General features: G+C 38.5%; 1 protein-coding gene across 2 annotated transcripts in view; it reads left to right on the top strand.

Annotated features, from left to right (window-relative positions):
• Nucleotides 1-26,437, top strand: part of SORCS3 (sortilin related VPS10 domain containing receptor 3) — a 611,216-nt gene that overhangs the window by 437,430 nt on the left and 147,349 nt on the right. For both annotated transcript variants that reach the window (XM_017944309.3, XM_031652096.1), the window contains exon 7: nucleotides 12,838-12,956. In XM_017944309.3, coding sequence (XP_017799798.1) covers nucleotides 12,838-12,956 — 119 coding nt within the window. The remainder of the gene's footprint in view (nucleotides 1-12,837; nucleotides 12,957-26,437) is intronic.

Below are 26,437 nucleotides of genomic sequence, written 5' to 3'. Positions count from 1 at the left end.
ATTTGCATACCCTAACAAAATGCATAATGTCTTTCCTTTGTGGTATGCAGTGAGTGCTGCCTCACACTTGTGCATACACACACACACACACACACACACACATCTCTACAATCGTTTGAGCATCATCAAAAATACAAAAATGTTTTATTTACTGTTTTTCCTGACATGGTAGTTTCACTCAGATTTGCCCAGATTCACATAGCTAATTGGTAATAGGAAAAAAAGAAACAAACAAACAAAAAAACAAATTCAAACAAAAACCTCCGACTAGTGGGAAGGAAACTTCTGATGAAGGACATCTACAAAAGACCTAAAATTAACATCATCTTAATGGTGAGATACTGAATGCTTTCTCCCTGAAGAGCAGTAAAATGGCAGGAATATTTACTCCTAATACTTTTATTCAACACTATGCTGAAAGTCCTAGGCAGTGAAATAAAGCAAGAAAAATGAAATACAATTCATATAGATTGCAAAGAAGAAAATAAACCTTGTTATTCCCATTGACATGATTGCCTATGTAGAAAATCCCAAGGTATCCATAAGAAAATCTCCTAGAACTAATATGTGAGTTGAGCAAGGTTGCAGGATATAACCCATTCAGTGTAGAAAGGATATTATTTTCAATCAATGGTGTTGGATCAATTGGGCAGTCATCTGGGGAAAAATTAACTTCAACCTATGATTCACAACTTATACAATGATTCATAACTTATCCAAAATTTAACTCCAAGTAGATCATAGATCTAAATATAAAATATAGAATTGTAAAACTTTTAGAAGAAAACATAGGGGAAAATTTTTATGACCTTGGGTTGGACAGAGTTTTTTTAAATCACACTAAGAGCAAAATTGATAAAATAAATAATTGATAAATTAAGCTTCCTCAAAATTTACAACTGTTACTATTCAAAAGATACTGTTAAAATACTGGGAGAAAATACATGCAAATCAATGTCCAACAGAGGATGTGTAGCCAGAACATATAAAGAATGCTTAAAACATAGCAATAAAAAACAGCTCATTAAAAAAAGTTCGAACAGATCATTTAGCAAAGAAAATATAAAGATTACAGATAAACACATGAAACAGTGCTGAACATTATTAGACACTAGGGAAATGCAAATTAAAACCATAATGATATATCACTGTATATCTATTGTTATCACCAAAATAAACAGAAATGGCAGTATCAAGTGTGGCACAGAAGTAAAGCAATAGGACTCTCATACATTGCTGGTGGGAATACATAATAGTACAGCTACTCTGAAAAAATATTTTGGTAGTTTGTTATAAAGTTATACAATCTTATAACCTAGCAATCCCACTTCTGCTGAATATTTAGCCTAGAAAAATGAAAAATTTATATTCACATTAAAACCTGTTAGTAAATGTCTGTAGAGATTTATTAATAATCACCAAAAACTGGAAACAAATATTTTTGAATGGGTGAATGTATTAATAGGCTGTGGCACTTCCACAAAATAGGATACTACTCGGTATTACTCATATTTGAAGCAACACATGAATTTTAAAGGTGCTATGTTGAGTAAAACAAGCTATTCTCAAAAGGTTACATGCTGTATTATTCCATTTATATGATCTTATAAGAAAGACAAACCATATAGATAGAGAATTTACTGGTAGCTCCCAGAGTGGAGAAAGTATTTGACATGAAAATCTGCATGAAATATTTTTTAGGATGATGTCATTGTTCTGTAACCTGATTGTGGTGGTTACATAAGTCTATATATCTGTTCAAACTTACAGAACTCTATGCCAAAAACTCACTGTGTGTACATTGAAAAATATGTTTGTATTAAAATACTAAAATTAAAATTTTTGGTTAATGAAAGCTAGGAGGCATAGTTCCTGACTTCTAGTTCTACAGGAATTCCTGCTTCTTTTCTCATTCATTCACTTATTCATTTGCTTACTTATACTTTTACCCAATCAACATTTACTTAAAATCTATATATACTGGGCACTGAGGGGACACACAGGTGAATGTGATCTCATCCTTACCATCAAGGAGCTTCTAGACTTGTATTTGAATGATGGACAATGCAAATGATGGACAAGTATTACAATGTTGCTAGCACACTTTGACAAGGACTTTAATAGAGTTGGGAATATATTGTGTTGAATTGTAAATAAGATTGTGACTAATAACCTAAGCAAGTTAGGGGAACCATCTCAGAAATAGAGAATGTTTGATTTGGTACTAGGGCTTAGTAGGACATTATCTGAGCATTCTGGATAGGGAGAAGAATCTTGCAAGTTCCCAGAATCATGAGAGGTGGTATGTGCAAGGCTGTAAGTTATGACCTGGAAAAGAATGAATGGAGATAGGTTAGTGAAGCTGGGTTGAAGAGGACCTACGAGCGAACAGGTAGGTAGCTTCCTGAGCCACAGTTCATGCTGCACACCAAGGTGTCTCGGCCATCCTTGCCTGTTTATAGTGGTAAAGCTTCATGAAGCAATTATATTTCCCCCAGCTGCAGTCTCACATATGGATGGTACCTGTCAATCTCTGGTCACTTCACCTTCCTTTCTACCTGCCTCTTTTGTCTGCTTGTTTCACATTTAAGATACAGGAAGTGATAGATGAAAAACTAGGACTCATTTCAGCTCATTCAGACCCCAGCCTCCATCTCTGGAGCACAAGGCAGCTTTTGCTCTGTTTCCCTGGTCCCCAGTCCAGACTAACGTGGCTCATAACTTAGGAATGATTCTGAGAAATAGAGAAGCCAACTGGCTTGTCTAGTGGCCCCAGGCAAGTGGTGGAGGAGCAGACCAGAGAGTAGCATCAGTGATGAGGCCAGGTCACATCCTGTACCCTGCTTCTCAGGTACTGTACTCTGAGCAGACAGACTTATCCAGTACCCTCAGCTCTGTGTCCAGGTGTTTTCTTGCCTGATGACACTGGACTTCCCAAGCTTGCCACACTATCTGCCCAGGCAGGTAGGTGGGCCTGGGAAGGGTGTTGAAATGAATGACTCTCCAAGCCCTGATAGAGGGTTACACTGCCCTGGGCTGAAGTGTGGGCACCAGCAGCTGTGAGATACCACTCTTTCTGCTCGATCTCCATGGGAACCACGTTTTCAATTTGTGTTTATCTTTTTGAGGAATAAAGAGATATGGTCTTTTAGCTATTCACAGGCAGGCAGATGTGGAGAGTAGAAACCTAAATTCTAATTCCAGTTTTTCCACTGAGAGGCTATGTGATCCAGGGAAACAAGTAAACCTCTCTAGGTTCCTTTTTCCTAATTATAAAATGAAGCAGAATTAATGATTTATTTATTCATTCAGGGAACAGAAGCAAGATCTGCTCATGAAACACCAATTAAATATTGCTCTATGTAGTTCCCAGAGTAAGACGAGGATACTGGCATCTGTGTAAATATCAATATAGAAATTTGTGCTTTTCTTATATTTGCTCATTGGCTCACAATTCACTCCACCGTAATGGAACAGTCTTCAAGTATAGAAGACAAGTGGTCCTCAAACCAAGCATTATAATCACCTCATGAATAAACACACACACACACACACACACACACACACACACACACACACACACAAACCCCTACCTGGGTCCCACCACAAATCAATGAATGAAGTATCTCCTGGGAAAGGTCCCGGGCATTGGCCTTTTATAAAGCTGTCCTGCTGATTTTAGGACATGTAGGATTGAGAACCAATGCACTAGATCTGAGCTGGTTGAACTTTAACATGCATGTGCACCATCTGGAGAGCTTGTTAAAATATATACTCACCATTTCTGACAAGCTCTCAGCTGCTGCTTCTGGTGTGGGGACTGTACTTTGATTAACACTGAACTGCACTGAGCTGCAGGATATATACAGATAAAAAGGACACAATCAGCACCAAGTAGCTCGCAGGCGAATGGGAGAGGCAGATATGTACACAGATCATTGTTGTAACACATTATGCTAAAGACCACGGAGACTCTGCTGTAAATATCATGGACAAAGTGCTGTGGGGACCAAAAGGAAGGGTTAAGCAACTGCTGAGGAGTGGCAGAAGGCTGCACGGAAGAGGCCATAGCTAAGCCTCATCTTGTGGGATGAGTTGGATGAGTTTCTACCATCCAAAGGGATGGTAGAAATGGGGTGTGGGAAAGTTATGCTAGAGCTGTGCTGTCCAATATGGTAGTCATTTAGTCACAGTGGTTATTGAGTCCTTGAAATGTGCTGTCCGAATCAAGGTGTGCTTTAAGTGTAAAATATATACCGGGTTTCAAAGACTTACTATACTATGAATGAAAAATTGTTCCTTGATAATTTTTATATGATGACATGATGAAATGATAATATTTTGGGCTAAATAAAACATATAAATGAACTTCACTTTTCTATTTACTTTTAAAATATGATTACTGAAAAATGTAAAAGGTCATTTGTGGCTTGTTTTTTATATCTATTGGATGGTGCCACTCTAGACTGAAGGGGCCCCAGAGAAGCAGCATAGAGCATGGCCTTTTCAGTTGTGTGGTGTGACATTGACAATTCTGACTTTGAACTTAACTGCAACACTCTCGATCTAACCCAACATAAGCTGGTCTCTTTTTTTGTTTATATATCGGAATCTCTCCTCTGGCCTAGTCCTTGTCTCCCTCTATAGGAGTCAGACTTCCTGAATTAAGCTGAAAGCATTAAATTATTATTATTATATTTTTGCCCTGGCAAGGTTTAAGCAGGGCAAAGCCAACCAGTTTGGTTAACAACTGTGTGAATAATCCTACTTCTGCCATGAGATTCAGGATTCCAACGGCTTTTCCTCCCATTCACTTCTGGAATTCATCTTTCTCTGAATGTCCCTGCACATGCTTTCTCTCTGACATAGTTACTCAGTCACAGACCGACAGACAGAAGGACGCACACACCCTCCACGTAAGAGGAAATTGAGTGTCAATAGAGTTGGAAAACTAACTCTGTCATTTAGACCTTGGACAAATTTCTTAGCCTTCCTGTGATCCCTCATCTAGTGTTTTATCTATTTGAAAATACAAACAAGTGTAAGAAGTATTTTTATAATTTATTTTTTTCATCAGTTTACTAATGAAGATCTTATTATAGAGTAAAATTGACAACAAGGGAGATTTCATTTCAATGAACAAAGCAGTAACAACAGAGAGTACCCAAAGATGATGTGGACTGCTTTGTGAAGTAGTGAGCTCCTCTGCATGAAATTCCCAAGTATGGTGTCCCATGGTGCACTGTGATAAGTGAACCTGAACATGGGCAAAACATTCGAAGCATCTAGACATTCTAGAAATGTGCAGAATCAAAACCTGTAGAACATATGCCACCATCCTTTGTCTTCCTCTCATCATCAACCCTCATTAAGCAATCACTGCACTTCTTCTAAGACAAGATAAAGCCTAATACTTCTTAACAGAGATTCCAGGCATACATAAGTAATCAAATGAGCTTGACACACAAGTGAAACTATTAGCTTTGAAGACTAAACTCTAGGCTCTAGATACATATATTATTGGCTCTTTAAAAATATTGATTAATTCAATAACTTTGGAATTGTGTGAACTCAGAGCTCTAGCAGCTCTTTAAGACTTCAGAGGCCAAAATGAGGATAAAGTGGGAGCTAAGGCAATGGGGCTGCAGACTGCTTGCCTTCCGTTCAATCATAGCAGGCACAGTAAAACTCACTTTATGGATGGAGATAGAGGATTGTCTTTGATAGAAGGATTCCAGAATCAAAAAGTCAGAACATATAAGAAATTCCCACATTATATTACATTCCAAAAGGCATCAAATCATATAACAACTTGCCCAAGGTCACATAGACAGCCAGTGACAGGGAGTGACCCAGTATGTAGATTCTAGTCAAATACCTAGCCCAGTTTTTGTTCTCTGTTTAAAATACATAAAGGTTAGGATCACAGGTACTGGTGTAAAATCACCTGGGTTCAAATTCTAGCTCCGTCACTTCCTAGAGCTGTGGAACTTAGGTAAGTTACTTAATCATCCTGTGCCTCAATTTCCTCTGCTATAACAGGGAAATGATAATAATTGTAAGTCCCTGGGTTGTTGCAAGAATGAAATACGTTAATGCATATAGTTCCTAGAACACCAAACAACGCAGAGTGAGCAGTCAAAAATGCTGCTATTGTCATCGTCATTGTCATCATCATCATCATCTTCATATAATCATCCTATTCGGGGTCAGTTTATTTAGCAGGGACAGTGGAAAGAGCCCTGAATGGGATGGTAGGACTGCTGAGATATTCAGTGTCACCATGGTTTCTAAATATCTGCAACTGCCAGATTGCCTCCTGTGCCATCAAGAAGACAGATAATGCTGGGTTTCTCCTATGGGAGATGAGAAGTGTCACCAAAGCTCAAAATCCATGAACTCAGTAGAAGGAATGGAAGCTCCCTTTTATTGTTTGTTGCCTTTGTTTGTTTTTAGAACCTATTATGCTTCAAGCTCTGTATTAGGTATTTGCAGCAATATTACTTCCTTCCTTGTCTTTACAGATAGGTTAGTTGCACTCCCCAGTCAAGAAAAAGGGTGCTGATGGAAGCTACATAACTTTTTAGAGTTACCTTGAATCTGCTTGTTTTCACTTATTTTCATTTGAGAGTTAATGTTACATAAAATAAACAGCTCGTGGGTATTTCTCTAAGAGAAGGCCTGAAGAGCTGAATTTGCTTTTTGTTCACAATTTTAATTCACTTTTTCAATTTCTGACAATAGGTACATTATTACCCAAAGGCATGGAAGTTGAGCAAATCACAGAAAGTTTTTTCTCTGAGATGATAGGAAGCTTGATGTCTAGGAAGTTTGAATGCTTAGTAATTCTCAAAGGCAAAACATAATCACAAGTCACCACGTAATTAAACATAACAAAATGTATAGGCTTTTAGTGACATTCAGTTCAGTGTAACCAACATTTTACTGAAGCTTTATAAAGTCAGCCCAGGAAGAGAAAAGTGGCTACGATTTTATTTCTGCTGGTAAAGAGGTGATCCTTTTGGAAAGGTATGGCAGAACCAGAACTGGATTTTCCAGTTACATTTGTTGATGTAGATGAGGGGCTTGTCTTGATGAATAGAGAAAGGCTGAGGCTGAGTCCCTGAGTCCTGAGAAACTTCGAGCAGAAATACAGCTTCTTAGGAAGAAAAGAAAGCTAAGGGTGTCGGATTGTTTCCATCTCTCCTCCCACATTCACCAGTTCTCTAAGCATCCTAAGGTATATTCATTTGTAAATGTCCCGTCTCCATCACTGGCATAGGAATCTTCTGAGGGCAAGAATCTGTCTTATATTCTCTGCTTCCTGGAACTTCAGGATGTGTCTGACACCTGCAGCTTCTCTATATACCTTGAGCCAATACAAAAGGAATGAACCAGTCAGTGTGGGGCAGCCCTTCTCACCAATGAGGTCCTTGGTCCCACGTCTGTAGGGTGAGAAGACATGGATGCTGGCTCCATTTAAATGATGTTACAACACTCCTAAAGGTCCTGCTAGCTGTAGAGCTAGTTTGAAATAGGAGTGCATATTTCCAAATAGCAGAATAATCTTCTATTCCTGGTGCAGGGAACAAAGCCTTTGACTTTTCATTTTTGTAAGCGGAGCAGTGACCACACTAGCTCTTAGGAATATATTAGGAAGACATTTTACATTTAGAAATATATTAAGCATGAAGATTAACCATTTAGGAAATCACTCTCTGGTTTTTACATAGGGATATCCAAATGAGATCTTTCGATTGTCTGTTCTTTCTAGTTTTTCATTTGAGGATGTTTCAAAGGAGAGGATAGAAAATAGAAGTTCAAGAATAAAAATTAATCAAAGTCAATTCATTAACATGCAATTATGTCACATATTTCATGAGCTTTGCTTACGTAAAAGTCCTTGTGCATTTTTAACTGCCTCATTCAAGAATTTCCTTTCACATAGCACAATTTCACATCCAGGTTAAACTCAAGGGTTGCCTCCTCTTTGAAGTTCTCCTTGATTTGTCCAGCCCATATACTTTTGTTCTTGTCCAAACATCCATTGCACTTAAGGTAAACGATGATTTAAATTCAGAATATAACTTCACTGTAGAACCTGTGATATCGTGGTCTTTCAATTCTCCACAACAAAATAGGACATTTATTATAAATTGAATCTACAAAAGATGCTGAGAGTTGGATTCCTTTCCCTTTCTCTTTATAATAAAAAATAACTAACATTTATTGATCTTTTAAAATGTATCCACAATGTGCTAAGCATTTTTCATGCAACATCTTATTTAATCCTGACGACAGTCCTCAGAGGCACACACTAAATTGTCTGTGCCTCACAGCTGAAAAGCCATGCTGCTACTTGGCCAAGGCCCGTCTGCACATAGTAAGTCCCGGATTTGATCTCAGCACTTTCTAGCTTCGGAGTCCTTGCTCTCAGAACCACTGGAGTATGCTCAAGAGATCTGGACCACTTTCATTTTATCTGGTGTCTGGTGTTATTAAAAAACAAATAAGAAGGCCACACTTATTGGAAGCCTATTTGGGGATTTTAAGTTATGTCATAAATACCTTTGTGAATTTCATCATAGAATCTCTATAACTGTGTTCAGCCTCATTTGGAGGTAATGTCGAGAATTCTAATTTGAGACATTTTACATATGTGAGGTTTGAAGCAAATGATATTCCCTGCTCACCCTTGACAGCCACAGTTCCTCCATAACCCTCAGTTACTTCTCTCTGACCACTAGGCCTGCCTGACAATTTGGTTTCCCTATGCCCCTACTTTGGTTCTCGCCTGGCAGAGGGCACTGTGGCACTTACCCAATCTCTATGTTTTGAAAAATAAAAGCATTGAGACTTGCAATATTTGAGTCCAGCCAAGACTGCAAGGCCACCAAATTTTAAGTGATTTTCAAAAACTCATTTCAGTGCTGTCTTCCTCTTAAATTGGACCTTTCATGCCATGCTGAGCAGTGGCAAGTAGAGAGCGAGCCAAGAAGTAGGATGAGCTTGGCACAGCATTATACCTGCTACGGGCCAAGGTTTAGGTAGGTTTTGATTTTGTTTGTGGTGGCCTCGAATACACTTGCTTCTTTTTTCAAAGTGTCCAAATGAGAGAGTGAATAGTAAATAGCCAGAGGGAAATGAGCCAGTGTGTGGGGATAAGCAGGTGTCCCCCTGTGTGTACCTTTGATTACCAGTGCAAGGGGCTTTCTGAGACACTGGCTGGTAACAAGGAAGCAGGTTGCCATGTCAACACCTGTGGTTTCTTTACATGTTTTTACTGCAGCTTTTCATTGTTTTGGTGCTTTATTCTAGGAGCAAATTGCTAAGACTGGATGGTTCCAAGAATATTCCTGGTGGGCTAGCAATGTGCTCCAAAGCACAGCCTGGGCTCCCTGCCTTCCCCTCTCCTCTCAGCCAGAAGTGGAAATCCAGGCCACTCTTGGCTCTTTCTGTGAACCAAGACAAAAAGGAAGGGACATACAGGCTGTCCTTAAAGAATGTTGGACAAGCTGGTCTTGCTACAAGGTCAGGGAATGAGGGTAAGAAAGTCCGTCTCTTTCCTTGCAAGGAAGGGCATGACCAAATTGCAGAGCAGAAAGGAATATAAATCATTGAACATGCACACACATGTTCGTTGCAGTGCTATTCACAATAGCAAAGTCGTGCAATCGACCTAAATGCCCATCCACCGTGGACTGGATAAAGAAAATATAGTACATATACACCATGGAATATCATGCAACCATAAAAAGGAATGAGATCATGTCCTTTGCAGCAACATAGATGGAGCTGGAGGCAATAATCCTAAGCAAACTAACACTGGAGCAGAAAAACAAATACCACATGTTCTCATTTATAAGTGGGAGCTAAACACTGAGTACATACGGACACAAAAAAGGGAGCAACAGACACCAGAGCCTACTTTTGAGGGAAGAGGTTGGGAGGAGGATGAAAATAGAAAAACTATTGGGTGCTATGCTTATTACCTGGGTGATGAAATAATCTGTACACCAAATCCCACAACATGCAATTTGCCTATGCACATGTACATCCTGGATCTAAAATAAAAGTTGGAAAGAAAAGAAAAAAAAACCAGTGGCTCCTGGGTTTCATTTGGAGTGTAGGTTTGTTTTGTTTGGCCTCAAGGTGTTTGGCCTGTACCATCTTTTATATTTACATTAGCCCTCAACTTTGTTTGTTTGTTTGTTTGTTTATTTATTTATTTATTTATTTATTTATTTTGTGAGACGGAGTTTTGCTCTGTCACCAGGCTGAAGTACAGTGCTGCAATCTTGGCTCCGACTCCCTGGTTCAAGCAATTCTCCTGCCTTAGCCTCCCGAGTAGCTGGGATTACAGGTGCCTGCCACCATACCCAGCTAATTTTTTGCATTTGTAGTAGAGATGGGATTTCACCATGTTGGCCAGGATTGTCTGATCTCCTGACCTCTTGATCCACCCACCTTGGCCTCCCAATAGCTCTCAATTATAAAAATTAGGAAATTTAGCATTTAAAAAATAGAGGCATTTAGCTTTTCTTAGAAACTCAGAACGTCTTATTTTTGCATATGAATTCTGTGTGGAGGAGCAGTTCCCCCTTAAAAGAGGCGAATGTTTGCCCTTTAAGTGTGGTCTCTGCTGCTCCTCAGAGATCCCTGACACTGAGATCTTGTGCCAGCCACCACTTATCATCTACCCCCGCTAATTTTACTCTCATACATAATTCGCATGCCTCCTTAAGCATTTGAGTTTATTAGGATAGTTGTAAAGGCCTGCCCTGTCATACAAAGTTATTCAGGCCGTATCCCAAGGCACTCAGCATTAGTGGTGGTTTTGATGCTGGGAGGTATTAACCCCAGCTTAGGTTTTAGAGATGCCTTTGGCTGCTTGTTTCAAATCCATCCAGTCTCCAACTCATCATCCACATGGACCCTAGATGTGAAATGAGTGCAGAAGGAGCACAGATGACAAGAAAGTGTCCCAGGAAAATGGTGCAGGTAATGGAGGGAAGAGAAGAGACTTGAAACACTTCAGAGGCAGAATTGTCAAGGATTAGGAACCAACTGGATTGTATGGGATGCAGAAGAAAGAAAAGTTCAGTGGCTGGAGCTACTGTGCAGATGATAACTGCCACTGGGGCAAATGGAATCAATGCTAGACCTAGTCAGATTATAGTTACCGAAGCAAACAGACATTGCTCAAATTTAAACATTCAAGAAGTAGTTATGTATAGCATGTGATGAATTCATTTCCCATTAAAATATTTCTTTCTTAAAGTAGCATCATGTTTCTAAATTAATATGTGTAATAACTAGCTACATATATGAGTAAACTCTTTCCTAGACAGAAGGTTCTTTTAGAATGGAAAATCTCTAATTCATTGCCTTATTCCTAGTACCCAAACAATACCCAATATGTAGTGTGTGCATAAGAAATACTTGTTGAATCCATCCATCAATTACTTAAACAGAAATGATTTAAAGTACCCATAGTTTAATCTCAATTGTTATATATTTTTGCTTCTGTAAGCCTTTTGCTTTTATGTATCTGCTGCCTACCACTCCCTTCTCTGTAGCCTCTGACACCTCTGCACACATACGCACACATACAAGGAAACAATTGCATTAGATAGGCATATGTAATAATGTATGTGGTTTTAGATAAGATTTCTCTACTTTTGATCTTAAAGTGATTTCTACTTTCCATTTTTATCATTTATTTTTAAATTTCATTAAATGAATAATAACCTTTTTTAAAGTAAATTTTTATAGTGGATTCTTCACAGAGACTGACCTGTAGTTTTTCCTTAATTAAAGAGCAAAAAACTAAATGGATTGCCTTTCCTTGGATAACCTTCTAGTCATAATCAGAATGCCTTTTGGAGCCAAAGATTTCCCATTCAGCTACAGCTGGTACCATGCATTTTTTTGGGTTGCTTGAGGCGAGGGAGGAGGGTTCAGCTGTTGAGATCTCTAGAAGATTTTTACAAGTAATTATGTAAGTTTTGTAAATGTTATATAAGAAATGAATGCATTCTTGTTGTAAAAATAATAAAAATGTATGTAATGTAAAAAGCAAAGGTCCCACTTGAATTCTGTCTACTTCCTTGAGTCCGTTTCTTTGCCTAAAAGTAATCATAGCTAATTTTCATATGTATCCTTTAAACATTGTTCTATGCAGTATGGCATAAGCCTAATTGGATCATACTATACATGATGCTAACTAATTTTTAAAAGATTGCAGAACAGTGCGTTTTGGAGAAATTACCATGTTAAAGCATATGTATCCACCGAATTCTTCTAATTGCGGCATAGTACTCTGTCATATGCATGTATCTCAGTTTATTTAAGTGATCATTAATTCATGGGCATTGAGCCTATTTCTAATTTTTCACTACTATGAACAATGCCACTGTGAATATTGTTGCCTTGACTCTTTGTGAAAATATGAGTCTTTCTCTAGAAAACATCTAGAAAATTAGAATTCTCTAATTAGAAAATTAGAACAGATTCTCCTTGAATTAGAATTACTGATGTAAGGTATGTACCTTTAAAATTCTGATACGTATTTCAAATTTGTTCTTCCAAAAAACTATACCAAATTACTCTTTCAGTAGTATGATAGGAGATGAACTATTTTTCCACTTCTCTGTCCAAACTAGGTATTATAATTTTTGGGGAATTATTATAAATTCCGTGGACAAAAACATGAAATCTCACTGTTATTTTAAATTATCTTGTTGATTCCCCCATGAAGTAGAGCTTTGTGTGCCACCTGGGGCTCCCTCATGGTTTTCGCTTGTATCTAAGCATCATTCTGCCCTCCTATTTCAGATGCTCACTACCTCACCTGCAGGATCCAGGAATGCGCCGAGACAACTAGAAGTGGGCCCTTTGCCCGCTCCATTGACATCAGTTCCCTGGTTGTCCAGGATGAATATATCTTCATTCAGGTGAGTACAGAAAGTGCAGTTGGTGGTGGGAGGATGCATCATTGAAGTTGGCTGCCTGCTAGGGAAAGGAGGGTAGCTTTCCCAAGGTTGTGAAGATGTGGAGCTGAGACACTGTCCCTCCTTTGCTTCGGGGACCCAGTCCTCTGGGGAGAGCCCGGACTTCTACTGGTTTTAGTGATGCACTGAATCCTTCCATTGGATTGCCATTTTATAGCACAGGAGCTGTCTGAATTGACTAGGTCTTGGACTGGATTTGAAGTAACTTAAAGTCAAATTTCTAATGGGATTTGACTTTAAGTAATTTATCAAAGCCACATTCTATTTCCACCCAAAGTGACCTGTTTAACTTGGCAATGAAAATCCCCTATAAATTAAGCATCTTCAGGATTCTTTTTCTGGAAATATCTAGTATTCACTAAACTTTCCCCTTCTTTCCGATGCTGACTACCTTCTCAATGTCCATGTCCCAAAGCATTTACTCCCAGAACTCAGTCTTGGGAAAAATGAGATGGGACTCACATATTTAGGCAGACCAGGGAGGCCTTCTTTTACATTTTGGGTCTTGTTATCTCTACTTTGTACTGTGAGGAGGTATAAAACAGGGCAAAGATAAGAGGAACAAAAGGTAGTGCTCCACCAGATGACTGACAGAGGGTGTGTGTGATAAATCAAACATGGCATTTGACTGCAACCTTGATTTCCCACACTCTGCCTTCCCATCCTTGTATTCTCAGTTGTTTTGAAAACTATTCCCACAGGAAAGTTGAACTTTGAAAACTCCCTGAGTTTGCTCAGACCTAAGCACCTGAATGACCTTCTCTACCTGACCCCTGGTATTTCAGTCCAGATCAATCCCGTCTCTTCTAGGAGGCTTTCTATGAATTTCCAAGCTCAGTGTGACTCGCCATCCTCTGAACCCTTGCAGCTCTATGGTCTATACCATTCCTCTAGCACACAGGCTATCGGGAGCTATTACTTATTAAATCTCAATGGATTTGTCTTCTCTCCAAATTGTATTTTACACTCTCTGAGAATGGGGACAATATTTTATACACACAGTTGACCCCTCTCCCTTAGCCCTAACAAGGTGTCTTTGCATATTGGGGTGTTCAGTCAATATTTGTTGTATTGAACTGATTGTAGGCATCGCAGTTACTTCTCTCTATAACTTAGTTACATAGATTTTTGAGGTCTAGTAAAATACAGGAAAAATAGCTAGCCACTCAAAAACCATCTTGAATGAGGGAGTGAAAGAGGAAGGTTCCGTGGCTTCAAAAATCCCTGTTTTTTTTAGCTTGACTGAAAGCCAGAATCTCAGGATTGTGTTTCTAAGTCTTGGCAGGCCAACGGCACTTTCATTCTCTTATTCATAAGTGTTTGTTTATTGAACACATACACTGCAAAATACACAGCACCAGTCACTACTCTAGGGTTCCTCAAATTTCTGCTCTTGACCTGCTTCTCTACCCAGTTACTCACTGCCTGAGCAATCCCCTGGTTTTAAGGACTGTCTCCAAGGTTTGATCACTTTCAAGTCAGTGAGCTGTGACATCTACCATGTACTGCAGCCTTCCGTATCAAATAACCAACTCAACATCCCAACATAGAAGACGTTCCACAAGTAAAACAGAACCAACAGGTCACACTTGACCCTGACCCTTACGCAGTTTGTGGCACAACCCCTACCAGGTCAAAGTCAGTCTGTGTTGCCAAATTAAATGAACCCACAGCCTCTGTTAATATAACTCTTTGTGATTTCTCTAGTGTTTCCTTTTATTCCATTCTCATTGTTATGGTCCCCATTTAAGGCCTTTATCTCTTTCTATGTAGATTTTTTTTTTTTTTTTTTTTACAATGGAAGCACAGGAGTGAGTTATGAATTTACCAATCAGATTTCTCTTCCCTAATGCTAAATATGCCAGAATTGTTTCTTGGAAACATGACTTAGAATTTTAAATGTTTAGACTTTTCATTTTTCCTTGTGTTCCATAAAGTTGGCTGTAACTCTGCAGACAGATATACAGATTTTTAAACAAATTATTCTGAAACATTCCTTTTTTATTATACTGGAAGCAGACAGAAGTTTTGTCTTTAATTAGTGTCAATTTTTATTTTCCTTGAAAAGATATGCAGTTTCATTATTCAATAAAGTTTTATTCATTGCCAGGTATATGTGAGGTCCCCTGTTCTAGGTGCTGGGTGCTGGGGTTAGGAGAGTGAACACAACAAAGTTTCTGCCTTAGTGGTATTTAATTCTAGTGGAAGATAGGAAAAAATATGTGTATGATGTAAATATCCATATATTCATAGATATGAAAAGTTATGAAGAGTAATGGTTAAGAACATATAATTTAGAGCCTAACACCTGGCATTTGTTGAAACTGTGGCATTCCACACTTAGCTGTGTGACCTTGAGCTGTGCCTCCTTTGACTTATCTATAAAAAGAAGATAATCATAGTACTTACTTCATGGGTTGCTGGGAGGATTATATTTGTTAACGCTATCTGTAAAGCAGCAAAACAATGCTCTAGAAACAGTATTATACAAATATTTGCTTTCTATCTTTCTATTTATCTTTTACTATTATATATCTACAAAATGTATCAGATAACGACAAGTGCTATGAATAAAAACAAATCAGGGACTGTGAATGTTGAAGCCATAAAGGTATTGCTGTTTTATTTTGGAAGACTTAGGAAGGCCTCATTGAGTGGTGAACTAGGAACAGGGTGGCAGAAGATAGTGCAGTCAGAGAGGAGCGTGGAGCCAGGTTGTCAGGCGTTGGCTCCCTCGAGCCCGCATGAAGATGAGGAGTGGGTAGTTAGAGATTTGAGGCTGGGTTCGGGAGTGGGGGTGGGTCATGGGACAGTTGCAACTGAATGTATCCATTGTAAAGTCTACAGTATATTGATGGCATTTTTAGACCACAGAATTGCCAGTGTCAGCTGAGTTGATCTATTGTAAAGTTGCCGGCATATTGATGGCATTTCTTAGACCACTAAGAAATAAGTATTGATGGACAAGAGAAACAATTCAAAGACTGAACCTCAGGCTACTCCAATATTCAGAGTTCAATGAGATGAGCAGGAACCTGCAGTGAGGCCTAGATAGACAATTTAGAGGTAAGGCCAGAAAGGTGGAGGGTGCTAGATCCCACTGGGCCTTGAAGGCTTTATTTTTACTATCAATGACATGGGAACCAATGGATTAACAATGCCCCAAATAATGTGAAAGGCCAAAAACTTGAGAAAAACATTGAATTTCATTAATCATCAACTAAACACAGGTTACATGGTATCATTTGCAGCTATCAATTAGCTAAGATTGAAATATGGTAAAAGAATGCCAATGAGTTGCAGGTAAACAACTACACATAGTGCAGGTACAAATATAGATCAGTGGATCATCAGCATTTAATCCACCTTTTTCTTCTCACAGGTAAGTTTGGCCGTTTGCATTGACAGATATGACATATATGTCTTAGTTCTGACAGTATATGCTTTGTGTTTAATTATGATTACTTTAAAACTCCCATTATATGGTCTGTTTGCTTTCCTATATGTCTGTTTGATAATTCTGAGTATTTTTATTTTTGTTCTAAGTGCTTAGCTTTATGAATAGAAATTTATATAGCATACTGAATCTTCTATTTCTGGACAATATCTATTGATTTCCTCTTGGCAGCAATTACAAAATCAGCATATTTCCTTGAATTTCTAATTTTCTCCCTCTCTTTAATTCTTCCGCTACTTAATTTTGAATAGTTATTTCCTAGTGTTTGTCTTACTGCCTTAAAATATAATTCTGTTAGACTTAAATAGTTTATGAAGCACTACAGAAGAAAGGTGAAAAAAAATAGTGTGTGTTTATGACCTCTTGTCCTATTCCTCTTTACGTTATCATTTTAGAGCATGAATGTTCTGCTCTGCACTGTAATTCCTGCATTTACTTTGATTTTAGTCTTATAGGTAAATGTATTCAATTGTCCCCAGAAGTCTTTTTCCTATAGTTTTTTCCATTTATCTCTTGGTTATCTGAAATTTGTCTTCCAAGAAAGGCTAATTCTTGAATGCTGAAAATATGTTTGTCTGTATCTTTTTATGTTTTAATATCATTTCTTAGGGTATAAAATGTATGTGTCATCCTCTTTCCATCATAATTTTTACTCCAATAACTTGTTATTATTCAGACCAATCTCATATTTTTCTTTAAGGCATCTTGTTGTTGTTTTATTTTGTTTTTTAACTTCAATACTTAAAGCCTTTAAAAAATATTTTGATAGCAATTACTTATTAGTTAGCATATGCCTTGTGGTTGACCATAGTGTACAGATTCTTTCTTCTGGAATATTAATATTTGTTAAATAGATTTAATTTTTTCTTTATTTTTAATTTCTCAGGAGTTTCTGTGGCATATCTTGAAATATATTTTCTATTTCAGTTTTATTGTTTTGGTTCCTTTCTTCTGGGATACCTAGGATGTGTACACTAGACAGCAAAGACAAAAGAGAGCCAAAATTTGTCCCTTCCCAACCCTGTTTTACTCCCTGAGCAAACTGAGAAAAATGAGATTAAAAACAATCTTACATTATTCTTCAATGAGTACTTAGTAGAGTCTGGGCTCTCTAGGTTCTTTTTGCTTTTTTGCTTTTTTTTTTTTTTTCCTGTTTTTGTTTAAGTTCTTTTCTGAGCTTTGCCCGTTTATATTTTGTCTCTTTCTCTGGTCTCAACATACCTCCTGAGCTCTTGTATTTCTGCTTCAAACTCTTCTCTTATAGAGGTGATGTCCTCATCATACAGGTTATTTTGAATTATAGCAGTGTGTTTGCAGTTTTTATTTGCTCTATGGAAGCATATTTTATTCCATATCTGTTATTTGTTTTTCCTGTCCCTTTCCGTCTTTTATTTTCCTATATTATTTTATCATTCTTATGCTGTTTTCTTTTATCTTGATGTGTTTATTGCTTATTTTTTAATGCTATGAGTTCTTCCTGGAAAAACTATTTGAGGAGGTTCATTTTAGTGACAGATTAAGGCTCTGTTTCAGCTTAACAAGAATCCTTCTTGGTTCTCACTGAGGTCCTATATGACTCACGATTGTTTTCTCTGTGAGTAGGTTCTTCTCATAAGACAGAACCACCTGGTACACAATATATGTGACTCCTTTTTCCACATATATTGTGTTTCAGAGTTAGATTTTCATCGTGGATACAGTTTGTATTTCCTTTTCTTATTTTTCTTATTGCTCTAGGGTGATTTATAACAGGAAAGGGGAGAAGCATCATCATTATTTGGCTATTTAAAACCATTTATAAATCCTTATTATATATTTTCTGAAATGTTACGAGACCTTACTAATTGATTTCCTTCTCCCAGATCAACACCAACCTTCCCCACCAGCCAGTCACAGGGCAAAATCAATGTTTCTACATTCAGTGGCAGCTCATCACCTATAGGGTAAAATCCAATTTCCTTACCATTATCTGCAAAGACCTCTGTGACTTGGATCCTACCTACTCCATCAGCCGCGTATGAATTCCTTACCCACCACTGCTCTTCACATTCCTTCCTTGTTTCATTTTAACCTTCAATAAACATAAACCTGTTTAGTCTCCATGCACAAACTATGCCATTTATTACTTTATATGCCTTTCTTATATATATTTTTTTCTGCCTGGGATGTCCCTTTACCAGACAAATTTATTATTTAAATTTAGGACAAACAGCACCTCCCGTAGGAAATCTTCCCTGACATCCTCAGTCGAGATTGGACAAAGCTCCAGTGCGGTACTTACCCGTTTGCATTATGTTTCCCCAGCCAGGTCTCTAAAAGGAATAGGAGTGTGTGTTATTCATCATTGCTTCTCCTGCTCTTAGCATAATGACTGGTACTCAATAAAAGTTTGCTGAGCTGAACTGAACTGAGAAGATAAGACACCATCCTATTCTCAGAAAGTGTAGTTAGTTATCTTTTTGAAGCAAGGGAATCTTGTTTCTGCAGCTAACAATACAAGACAACTTGCCTAATTGACAATTGCTCACTGCATAAGAAATGACCATGCAATGTACAATGTCTCTGCATTTTTATAAAACTGCTGTCCAAGAATTACCCAATATATTATTCACTGTCCTTTTTATATTAATTCATTTAAATGTATTAAAATACATTCAGCCCAGTGGGAAATGCACATAACTAAACAATTATAATATAATATGATGAGAGCTGTATTAGTGGAAAGCACATGTTGCTCTTGGAGAAAGAGCTTTTCACCTGACCCTAGAAGAGGGTCAGTACAAGCTTTCTCAAAAGAAGGCTATGAGTTAAGTAGGTGAAAGAGAAAGAGAATTCTGATCAGAGGAGAAGGCCTGGGTAAAGTTAAGGAAGAAAGAAAACAGAATGTATCAGGACTTCTTATGTAAGGGGCAGTTGTAATTGTGGGAGGGAGTGGAGTGGTAGAAAAAGAAGTTGGAAAACTGAATTGAACACTTTCTATTTTCTTTAATTAAATCTAGATAATGTTGTGTTCCCCTCTTTATAGTTGCTAGAAAGCACAGAACTAATTTTTGTGTGAATTTCAGCAGCTTCCCCACATAAAGCGTATGGTATTGTTATTCTTCATATTCCTTTATGCTTTGCCATTGGTCATTTTTTATTCCTTGGCTGCTTTCCTATATTTTGTTTGTTTGTTTGTTTTATTTTGTGTGTGTGTTGTTTTTAAAGAATTATTAGAAACCATCTCAAATGATTTTCTGAAACCAGTGTCATTTTAAAATCTTTTTTGGGGTGGGGGGTATAAGTTTTGAAAATGGAAATGAGGATCAGTACGGGCTTTATGGAGAAGGTAAGATTTGTGTCAATTGTGATCAATGTTTGCCTGTCACCTAGAAAAGGGCGAGCGTTTTCATTTAAAGTTGCCTCTGCAGGCTTTGTCAAAGCAGAAAACCCACAGACCAACAGAAAAGCTTTTCCTACTCTGTTGGAGAAGCTACGCAGATGCTATATGAGCACAGTGTCAGGGTATCAGAGGAAGTGGTGTTCTACCTGTTCCTGCCTACCAGTCTGTCAGAGAATGGCCTTGGTAGAAGAAGTCAGAGAGCAGCAAGACTCGAGTCCCTTCAAGGTGGCATCGCCAGGGAGTAGCACCAAGGCAGAGCTGGACACTGAGGATTGTGCATTCCACTGACGGATGCTTACTGGTTTGGCTTTTAAAGGGGATCCGTGTAGAGGCAGATTATTTTTTATTCCTACTATTTAAGCAGTTGAATAACAGCAAGATGAGGATAAGAGACTTTGGTGGGTTTGTTTTTTTCCTGACTGTAGAGATTTATCTACTTAAATTTCAAACTTTTAAAAGTATTGATGTCTTATATTTGGTTTTAGTGCTAACAGAGACATATAACTGAGAAAGAAGAAACAACCTCACAAACAAAGGAGACTAGACTTTGCATTCATCCTTTCCCACCCTTACGTGCCAAATCGAGGGGGATGCCTGGAAAGGCTGGGCTTTGGGCTTCCCAGCACCTCCTCAAACAGAGCAACTCTGCTTTTATTTGCTCTGTATATTAGGTTTCCTAATACTCTTTCATTTGACAAAAGGATCCTGCTGCTAAGTAATGTTTGAAAACACTGACTTTTTGCAGCCCTGTTGGCTGCATTGGTCAAAGGTGAGGTTTTCCATGTGTGGACAGCTGAACCATGAGGAATGCAGGTGAGATCCAGGCCCAAATCTTTTCTCTGCATATTAATAAATGTGATGCATATTCTTAATGTGTAATTATTTACACATGAGTAGAGATTATATACAAATGTACAGTATATGCATTTGAGAGTACAGTTTAAATAATGAAAAACCTTGGTAACCTCTTTATAATGATATTCATTCATTAAATTAAACCTCTTCCCATGATATTAAAAATTTTATCCTCTCCTGTTTGCCCCATAAAGGAATGTGCCTCATGCCCAATCATAATTTTATTTCTCTTGACGTATTATTTTTAATTCTGTGTCTTATGTGCAGTACAAGGGTCCATAAACCACCCACGCAGCTCCTACTATTTAGAGAGACCTCGAAGGTCTCTACTTCACCTTTTATTTTCCTATTGACTAGGAGGTAAAGGTAGCCATTCTGATGGTTTTGCTTGGGGGAACCCAGTGTTTGATCTCCAGCTGTTGGACAAGCTGAGCTGGAGATATACAGAAAGCTGTGAAATTTGAGAATCTGTCAGTTCCTTTTCTGTGTAGGGGACCTGAGGTTTTGTAGCAAAATCAAAAGCTAATCCTTCCCAGAAGAGCCCTTGTTTTAATAGGGAAAAGTCTGCCTGAAATGCCTCCGTTCCACTTGGATAAAAAAGAAATCGGCTTTCCTCTGTAGGGGCAGGGGAAGCAATAAGTTGATTTCTGTGTTCTGAGCCAAGATGGTTGAAAATCCTGTCTTTTCTTCTTATGAAGTAGCATTTCTAGTGATTATCCTGAAGAATCTGTACTTTAGCAGCAGTTGCAATGAAATTCCTTTAGTAATAAGATTCATACCCTGGCTCCCCTTGCTACTAGGGAATGTGATGAAGAAACAAGAACAGTCCCTTAGTAACCTATCACCAGCAATGTGTATGTTATGTCTGCAGTGGATTGTGTGAAACCCTGCCCTATACTCTCTTCATGTCACAGAGGGTGACCTTCAATGTGGTAAGAGTTCATTTACTCATGGAATAAACTTTCATTGTGCATGCAATTGTATTCATAAAAGGGGTATAATACTGACAAGTCTTCAAAACTTTAAAACACAAGAGGAAAAAAAGTCCATAATTAAGATACAAATAAAGTACTCTAGAGGTGGGAAGAAAGCAGAAAATTTGAGGGAGGGACGGTCATCTTGCCTCTGCTAGGTCTCTCTCCACATCCCTGATGTCTTTGTTGCCTTAGCACAGAATGAAACTTTCCCTCGCTGTTTTAAGTGAGCCTGTAGTGCCCTGTGAGATGACGTACTGCAAATTGAACATTCTGGAAAAGGACATGGTTTTTAGGAACTGAGCACAGGGAAAGGGTAGGAACCCTAAAGATACAGTTGGCCACTTGAGCCTGGGAGGGTTTGTGCAGATTCAGGCCAGGAGAAGAGAGTGGCTTCCCGAACCTGTGGCACCCACAACCACTCATGCAAACCCAGAATAGCTAGCTACTCCCTGAACCTTTGTAAAGATGCCAACCAGACAGGTGACACTGTGTAGATCCATCTACTACCCAGTGGTATTTTCAACTCTCAGTAATGTTCTATAGATGTGGTGAAGAAAAAAGAAACCTTATATAACAAGGAATTCTGAGGTTGGAACAATAACATGTATCAGACTGTTTCTAGGATGGTCCCAGTACTACAGTGAAGTCAGTTGGTAGCTTGGATACATGTTGCTGTTAGTTTTAAGAGTTCTATGCATAAACATAGAAAAATAGTACGTTATAAAGTGTTGGGAGATGTTCCAGAAGTACTAGCAATTAACAAATATTGGTATCCAATTAACGGATACTTGTTGAGCCCTAGAAGTGTGCCAGGTGCAATGGAGCATTGCCGCTGCTCTCCATCAGGTTATGATTCAAATAGCTAGTGGTCTGATGTGGAGAAAAGAGCCCTGACTTTAAAGACCTAGTTTGTAATCTGGAATCTGCCACCTACGAGCAAGGAAATACTACACAAGTCACTTATACTCTCAGAGTACTAATTTCCTCATCTCTGTAGAACGGAATCATGCTACTTGCCCTTTCTAAATTGGAAGGTTGTTGTGAGGATCAAGGGAGATAATAATGGCTTTGAAATGCTTTGAACGCTACAAAGCCCTACAAAATGCAAGAATTGAGAGACTAATCCACATACAAAAATCAGCCTCACTGTTGAGTGTATGCACATCCTCTTTTAAGGATTTTTATAAGCCGATCACATAAAAGATTACTAGATCTTTTCTCCAAATTCATTTTTAAATTATTCATAGACTCAATTCATGTATCAACATATGTGCATGATAAAACCTCCCCACATAGCTTCTATTGTGTTGGTTTCTTTGATAACCAACTTCTAATGATATATATGAGATGTAACTATTTTGGGATTTAATTAACTTTCAAGACTGTTTTTGCATCTTGGTCTCAGCTTACCTGGGTTTTGGTACTTCATCTAAGATCCTGCTTTATATACCATCATGGAAGGTAGAAAAGCCTCTATGATGTGGCTACTGTATCCCCAGTAAATTATTATCTTTCTGAAAAAAACCCTGAGGCAGAAATTAATAGAGTGTAATTATTCAAAGAAAAGCTATTTGGAGATGTTTTAAATGATGTTAATTTGGTCTTAATGGGAGAGATTTTGAATGTTAAATAAATAGCAATTACATCATTAGGGACACATTTACAACACAGAGTTTAAAGCAAAATGAAAGAGTTACAGAGACAATCTTGAAAAGAAATCCAATAAAGACATCTTCAGGTAAATATTCTTGAAGTGCTTTCAGAATCTTAAGTAAAAGTGTTTTCAACAGCCAGCCCAAATGGAGGTTCTTTAAATTGCTTGGATGCATCTCCTATATGTATAATGATTATAGTGGTTTGCTGTTAGTATTTGAAATACTTCCAGGAATAAACACAAATTAGTGATCTGATTGCAAAGTAATGATATTTAGTTGACCTTTGTATGGAGCATACTCCATCTCACATCCTTCCAGCTACATTTGCCTCAGCTACTAGCTTTGCACAGAGGTGGCCTGCTATCACCTTGCCTCACCTGCACTATGGATCCCCTGTTCCAGGGCTGATTTCTTCCCAAGTAGGATGCTTGCAAGAGACCCATTAGCTATTCTGGTGCAGATACAAGTCTTGAAGGTGCCAAGACTGGGACAACTTTAGCAACAGGAATCCAGAGCTGGTGGATCAGTGCTGGTGGGAATGTAAATTAGTTTAGTCATTGTGAAAAGCAGTTTGGCAATTTCTCAAAGAACTTAAAACAGGATTACCATTCGACCCAGCAATCCCATTATTGGGTATATGCCCAAAGGAAAATAAATTGTTCTATTGTAAAGACATATGCACACATGTGTTCATCACAGCTTTGTTCACAATAGTAAAGACATGGAATCAACCTAAATGCCCATTAATGGTAGACTGGATTTAAAAAGAAATGGCACATATACACAGTGTAATACTATACAGCCATAAAAAAGAACAAGATCACATCCTTTGCAGCAACATGGATGGAGCTGGAGGCCATTATCCTAAGCAAATTAACACGGAAATAGAAAAAAATATACCGCATGTTCTCACTTATAAGTGGGAGTTAAACTTTGAGTACATATGGACACAAAGAAGGGAATGGCAGACCCCGAGGCCTACTTAAAGGTGGAGAGTGGGAGGAGGAAGAGGAACAGAAAACTACCTAGTAGGTACTATACTTATTACCTGGGTGACAAAATAATCTGTACACCAAATACCCATGACATACAATATGCCTATATAACAAACCTGTGCATGTACCCCTGAACCTAAAATAAAAGTTAAAAAATAACTAGTGGATCAGTACTTTTCTCTTATGTCAGGTAGGCAAGTCTGAGCCTCATTCTACATGAGTTTTCATAGGCTGTCTAATGGGATTGAGCCCTAATTGCTGACAGTAATAACCGGTTTAGTAATATACCCTGGAATGGCCTTCTCTCCCTCCCTGTTTCCTGCTTCCTAGTTTCACCACTCCTGTCCCCAGATCATTCCTCAACAAACAAAAACAAAAAACTACATAAAAGACCTTGTCTCAGGCTCTACTTTTGGGGGTAACTTAATGCAAGGCAATCTTGAAAGACTTTGGAATATTTCTTGAATCCCTACTATGTATCCAGTTATTGTAGGTAGAGTGAACTATTTAAGTGAAGTAGAAGGCATTGTTCTCATCACCATATAAATGAGATTCCTCAATCTAAACACCCATTTCCATCCCTCTTCTCAAGGACTTGACACTACTGATCATTCTCCTTTCCCCTGTCTGTAATTTACTCATCACTATGTTAAACTTTCCATCAATATTTAAATATTTTAAAAATATCCACCATCTTGACATAACAAAACAAAGCAGGGTAAAACTTTCTTTGAACCCACATCCCTCTAAGTCTCCCATGTTTCATTCACAATCAAATTTCTTGAGCACCAACTTTATTCATAACCCCATCTTCTCATTTTCCTGTCTCTGTAACACTTGAGACTGACTTCTGCCTCTGCCACCACACCGAAATCGCTTTTGCCAAGTTCATCCAAGGTATCTTTGAAGTACATCTAGACTATGCCTCTTAATAATTAACTTAGTTGACCTGTCTAGAGCATTTGAACCTCTTGACTGCTCCTTCTTCCTTGAACTGCTCTCATTGCTTCCTCCATACGGTACAGTTCAGGGTCCCCTCTCATCTCTCTGTCTTTCCAATATCATCTTACTTTCCAACACAGGTGCCTCTTCCTCTGCCCACTCTTTAAATAAGGGTTTTTCCTCAGTGTTCTTTCTAGGTTCCTTTTCTCTGTTTACTTCCTACCCTCTCTGATATGGTTTGACTGTGTCCCCAGCCGAATCTCATCTTGAATTGTAGTTCTCGGAATCCCCAATGTTGAGGCCGGGCGCGGTGGCTCAAGCCTGTAATCCCAGAACTTTGGGAGGCCGAGTCGGGTGGATCACAAGGTCAGGAGATCGAGACCATCCTGGCTAACCCGGTGAAACCCCGTCTCTACTAAAAAATACAAAAAACTAGCCGGGCGAGGTGGCGGGCGCCTGTAATCCCAGCTACTCAGAGGCTGAGGCAGGAGAATGGCGTAAACCCGGGAGGCGGAGCTTGCAGTGAGCTGAGATCCGGCCACTGCACTCCAGCCTGGGCGACAGAGCAAGACTCCGTCTCAAAAAAAAAAAAAAAAAAAAAAAGAATATCCTGAAGAGCTTCCTGCAGTTTCTATAGAAACAGTATGGAGGTTTAGATCCTCAAAAGAAAAGAAGAAAAAAAAAAGAATCCCCAATGTTTCGTGGGAGGGACCTAGTGGGAGGTAATTGAATTATGGGGGCGGTTACCCCATGCTGTTCTCGTAAAAGTGAGTGAGTTCTTACGAGATCTGATGGTTGTATAAGGGGCTTTTTTCCCCTTTGCTCAGCACTTCTCCTTCCTGCCCCCGCTGCGAAGAAGGTGCCTTTCTTACCCTTCTCCTTCTGTCATGATTGTAGGTTTCCTGAGGCCTTCCCAGCCCTTCCAAAGTAGAATTGTGAGTCAATTAAACCTCTTTTCTTTATAAATTATCCAGTTGTGGGCAGTTCTTTATAGCAGTGTGAGAACAGACTAATACAGTAAATTGGTACTGCAGAGAGTGGGGTGCTGCTATAAAGACACCCCAAAATGTGGAAGCTACTTCGGAACTGGGTAACAGGCAGAGGCTGAAACAGTTTGGCGGAGAAGAAGACAGGAAAATGTGGAAAAGTTTTGAGTTTCCT

The sequence above is a fragment of the Papio anubis genome, chromosome 11 (assembly GCF_008728515.1).
Source record: "Papio anubis isolate 15944 chromosome 11, Panubis1.0, whole genome shotgun sequence".
Classification (NCBI taxonomy): domain Eukaryota; kingdom Metazoa; phylum Chordata; class Mammalia; order Primates; family Cercopithecidae; genus Papio; species Papio anubis.
The sequence above is the reverse complement of the archived record's forward strand: the minus strand, read 5'-3'. Positions and strand labels throughout refer to the sequence as shown.